This window comes from Priapulus caudatus, unplaced genomic scaffold (genome assembly GCF_000485595.1).
Source record: "Priapulus caudatus unplaced genomic scaffold, Priapulus_caudatus-5.0.1 Scaffold3563, whole genome shotgun sequence".
Classification (NCBI taxonomy): Eukaryota; Metazoa; Priapulida; class Priapulimorpha; order Priapulimorphida; family Priapulidae; genus Priapulus; species Priapulus caudatus.
The window spans coordinates 10,130-15,686 of NW_014580624.1; the positions used below are offsets into that span (position 1 = coordinate 10,130).

A 5,557-nucleotide genomic window follows, 5' to 3' on the forward strand; every position below is an offset into this window, starting at 1 on the left:
TGCTTCTTACTTGATGTGATGTTAATGAAGACGGTCTAAGAAATAATGACTCAGCTTATAGATCAAATCACTATTTTCAATAGGGTTAAGTTGTTGTAAAATCGGGTTAATTATGTATCTACCTTTTGACTCGCTGCGACAGAGCGAAGTGGGCTACTCTATACAACTTGTACGAGTACGTATGTGGTATACCGTTACGTAAAATGTAAGTAGTGTTACGAGAAAGCGCCAAGACCTCTTCATAACTTTCAGTTATTAAATGAAATAACATAGTTACACAATATGAATTTGTGAATTATTATAGTAAATTATACCCTTTCATAGATTACATGATGTATAGAAGATGTTCGGTCGTTTTTGTCTTTCCGTGCACTGTTCGTTTTTAATAGCAAAATGACAATCAGAAAACTCTACTTATCTACTGATAATGCAACTAAAACACATATTATTAGTTGCTACATTTACCAAATAGGCCGTGTTGTTCTACCTATATTTGAAGGCTTTGTGCATCAAGCAATATCGAAAGGCAGGCCATTTCAGAGCGAACCCGTTGTTTCTAGTCGACGTTTTACGCGCATTTGCGTGCGGTACGGAAAAAGATTATGACCGCAGCCCGCGCATACAGATTGCTGAACTGGCCTTGACTTGCGGCGGGGATGTAGCTCCTGAGTGAACTATGCAGCCCGGCCGCTACAGCTGTAGCCGCAGGGCAGTAGAACGTAGTATGGCAATTTCGAATTGTGTTTTCTAGACAACTCTTTTTAGCGTGCATCAATAACTTGTTCGGTATTCAACTTTCAAAGCCACATTCTCTGGCCGCCCGACAAATGTCTGTAAGGTACTATAAACACGAAAATTAAACAGCCCAAATATCGTCCTAATATATTGTACTGCTGATAGTTACTCTGTCGACGCAGATTGTTTATCAACTCCTAACCGCCATTTCTCGCTTGCGCTACTCAGGTTCCGGCCGCTAGGCAGGCCGGCACAATTGTATTTCAAGAGTTCGGAGGCCCTCTTGGGTGGGCAGGTTTGCACACTGGTTGCAGACGACACCAGACGCGATACCAGATGCAGTGCATAAATCCCACATTCTCCTCGCGTTTATCATAGTCACGTTCATTATGTCTGTTTTAAAACAACGCAGTGCCGCCCCTGTAGTTACCGTTACGCTGTCGTGTCGTTTGAGCGCCCCCTTGGCGCGTTAGATTGAGCGCCGTTAGGGCTTAGCGTTTGACGGCGTTCGAGGGTTAGGTTCTCAGCTCATTCTTACCAACTCCTTCAAATCATTGCTGCAATTGTATTCCAATAGGCGTTACTTCGAAATCTGCGCCGCCACGCGCCCCGATCTTGTGTCTCGCGTTAAATATCGATAATGCGACCCATGGAGATCACTCCCGTGACCCGTAGCCCGAGACATTAAGATCACGGCCTTAAAACCGTACCCGTAGGCCACGTGTCCTTTACACCACAACCACCTCCGCTGCCAGAAAGTGTGTAAGATTGTTGCTGCTTCGAAAGAAGAGAAAACCCAAGGCGGCTCCACAGTCTCGGGCTGCATAGCATCCGGCCTAGGATGACTTATTGCGGTATGGCGTCAATTGCAAGTTACTGTTTCTACCCGAAACGCCGACCCGGTCTCTGATGCTTTGCCACGATTTATATCAGGGAGAGCGGGCGAGATAGCGTAAAGTTTAATATTTCTATTGACAAGTCTATGTTTCAGTCACCTAAATACTATACTATAATATTATATTGTTTGATAGCATCTTGTGCAGTATTGTTGCTGTTAACTCTAGAACTACTAGAATGATTACTAGGAAAAATTAGACAACGGCGGTAATGTCCAGTGTGAGAAAAACTATTAAATTAATAAATATTATTTAATTAAATAATAATATAAATAGGTAATTAATTAGGTATGAATAATTTATTAGGCCTAATTAATTAATTATTAATTAATTATATTTGTTATTTTAATAAATTTTAAAGCTATATGTGTTCAATACATTGTATAGTAGTTATTGTATATTGTTGAGTAATATTTTTTTTGTGGCCACAACAACAATTATATAATGACGAATAAAAAAGTGGAAATATGTACTCTGTGTTTTTGAACATTTCAGTGACAACACATGTACGTCTGGCGCAGTCTGCCCAAAGTGCTATTATATCCTGGGCAAAATGTGCAAAGGCCTGCAAACAGTGCCAACATCAGCATCAGGTATGAAAACACATATCTGCAATTCGGCAAATGGATTTTTAAGAATTATAGAAATATTGCCAATTGAACTTAATGATGTATACTGATTATTAAAAATAAGAAAGTTAGTGCTCTTTGCTGTTGTTAAAAGTGATTAATGTTAAAAAAGAGGCATATCCATATTTAATAATCTTATCTTCAATTTTATCTTCAAATATTTTAAATTGTTATGTATAATGCGAAGGTGCCAGCTCTCCGGCTCAAAGGACGCCGCACAAGGTCAACAAGCGATGTCTTGTTTTTACTCCCCGGCAAGGCAAACGCACCAATCCAGGAAAAAGTGGAACAACAAATTTAAAAAAAGTATAATATCAATTTGAATTGCACATTGAATAGGAATTTGTTACAATAATGATGTGGTGTTACTGCAAATTATCATGTAAAACTACTATTAAACTTTTTTTTAGTCCCGTAACTATAAGGCAAGAGCCTGTACGTTGCTGCACAAGTCAAACTATGAAAAAATGCTTGCTTTGCTGTGGGGCTCAAGCCAGGCGTTCCGCGCAGCATTGACAAAGTTTCTCAGGAAGAAAGTTTATTCGGAGGCAAAGGAATTCGGGGAAAAACCGTCAGTACTACGCCAAAATTTAAGCTTAGCCAACATCAATGGTTTCAACTGGAACACTGCTATTGCGGAAATTGAAGCTGGCATGCCACTCATCTTCAACACCTACTGTGGCATGATGGAGAAGAGGAGACGCTCAAGTGGTCGCATCGTGTCTGTTGCACTAAGCAAACCAAGGCTGGGTGCATCCATTGGCATCATGTTGGCTAACAGACAGCCAAGGGCCTACAAACTTCTGCCAGCATGGATTGGGGTCGAGCTGTTGAGGAGTGGCTGCAAGCAGAAGGTGGGCTGATCTCTCAGTGTTAACATGATAAATGTTAAACTCTCTTGCAAAATTCTACAGAAAATTTAAATCCTCTCAGCTTATGCAGAAACTTGAAAATATTTTTTAAACAGGTTTTCTCGTGCTTGAGTCACGTTGGCATCTGCCAAACGGCGTCATCTGCTCGGCGATGTGTCGATAAGATAGCGAGTGAGTTCGACAAAGAATTACGCCAATGGAAGAATGACATAGAGGTGGGTTAATGACTTGATGCTTAACATTTATTCTGTAGTGACAGAGTAACTGATAGGTGTACATGCCAATTGTATTTGTTAAAAGCAAATTTGGTTTCTTTTTGTTATTGACTTTTAGTGTGGTGCCAATAGCACGTTGCCAATAATGGGGCAGACAGCAACAGATGATTTGGGTGTGGTACGCCCACTCGATTTTTCATCTGATGCTGCTGGTGATGATGATGATGATGATGATGATGATGATGATGATAATGATGATGACGATTGCGGTGGAGGTGAGAAGACCTGCCTACAGCAACAATCTGTGAAAAATCTATTCCAATCGCTGACGGCGACGTTATTGTGTCCTCGTCAGTTGTACGCAGGGTCTCCAACCATTCCGCATTCTGCGGAATCATTACGATTTTTTAGGCTTAATTTCCGCACTCCGCAGCGGCATGGTTATATTCCTCATTTCAGTTACACTGTATAAAATTTGCATTGATTGTTCGCATTGTTCGCTTGGACACATTGTTTTTTTTTCAGCCGGTGCCTGGCACTGGCCACGCACGCGCTGGTGCAGTAGAGATGCAGCAAGTTATTAATAGCCGTCACTGCGCGAGTCGTTTTATGGAAATGCACGCTCTGCCATTACCTTAGTTTTGCACCCCCCCTACCATCGCTCAGTGTTATAATGTGTTTCTAATTCTATGCATTTTGTATCTGGCATGTCTATGGTAAATGGAACAGCCTAGTCAGACAGGCGCTGTCTGCAAGGTGTCGCGTGGTTTGTCTGCTAATCAGATTAACACGTGGGGAGAATGGCGTCCAATTGCCATTGCCATCCAAAAAACCCGACTTTTACAGAAATTCAGGAACGAATATACACAGATGTGGCCTGTACTTGTGAAGTCAAAACTCAGTGTTAATCATGGCTATTGCATGGTNGCATTGACAAAGTTTCTCAGGAAGAAAGTTTATTCGGAGGCAAAGGAATTCGGGGAAAAACCGTCAGTACTACGCCAAAATTTAAGCTTGGCCAACATCAATGCTTTCAACTGGAACACTGCTATTGCGGAAATTGAAGCTGGCATGCCACTCATCTTCAACACCTACTGTGGCATGATGGAGAAGAGGAGACGCTCAAGTGGTCGCATCGTGTCCGTTGCACTAAGCAAACCAAGGCTAGGTGCATCCATTGGCATCATGTTGGCTAACAGACAGCCAAGGGCCTACAAACTTCTGCCAGCATGGATTGGGGTCGAGCTGTTGAGGAGTGGCTGCAAGAAGAAGGTGGGCTGATATCTCAGTGTTAACATGATAAATGTTAAACTCTTTTGCAAAATTCTATAGAAAATTTAAATCCTCTCAGCTTATGCAGAAACTTGAAAATATTTTTTAAACAGGTTTTCTCGTGCTTGAGTCACGTTGGCATCTGCCAAACGGCGTCATCTGCTCAGCGATGTGTCGATAAGATAGCGAGTGAGTTCGACAAAGAATTACGCCAATGGAAGAATGACATAGAGGTGGGTTAATGACTTGATTGCAATCTGTGAAAAATCTATTCCAATCACTGACGGCGACGTTATTGTGTCCTCGTCAGTTGTACGGTGTTCACTGATGTGATTTTGGCGTGGTCGTGTATCGTAGCTCTGTGTAGAATTGTTAGTTTGTAGTTATCATTGTCATTCCTATCTAGTTTCACTTGCATCCTACAAGGTTATTGACAATTTATTGAACCTATTTGTTGTTTGGTTTTTACAGAAAGATTATCACAACTTGAAAAGCCTGGATCTCTTCAACTGTGAAGTTACCAATATTGATAATTATAGGCAAAAGGTAAGTCTGTATATATGTCATAGTTATACTCACAATCACTGAGGAAACCTGTTGTGAATATTCCTTTTTGGTTTATACAGGCTGTTTTTTGCCCACTTTTTGGCAAAAATGAAAATGGCCATCTAAATGAATTCGATTTTGTTAAATTTTGGTATGTGAATGTGTAAGGCTAGCCCCAAAACAGTTGTTACTCCTATGGGAGAGATGACAATGTCCTATTACGTTTATTTTGTCTAACTGGTCAACAACTCTACAATCATACCTCTATATACGTGTAATATTGTGTTTTAGATTCTTCGTTACACTAAATTTGACTGGAATATTTTATTTGCGCGATAATCGAAAGCCAAAATGGCGATCATTTAGGCGTAGCGCCATCTCTCGTCAAGATT

At 40.9% G+C, this 5,557-nt stretch overlaps 1 protein-coding gene across 1 annotated transcript; it reads left to right on the top strand.

Moving 5' to 3' along the window:
- Positions 1 to 2,005: 2,005 nt before the first annotated feature.
- LOC106819501 lies at positions 2,006 to 5,165 on the top strand (the record flags this gene model as incomplete). Its single annotated transcript, XM_014824124.1, has 6 exons — positions 2,006 to 2,224; positions 2,448 to 2,566; positions 2,671 to 2,789; positions 4,295 to 4,619; positions 4,733 to 4,852; positions 5,091 to 5,165. Coding segments are annotated over exons 1-6 (798 nt in total), but the record flags the coding sequence as incomplete, so codon positions are not given.
- Positions 5,166 to 5,557: the final 392 nt, after the last annotated feature.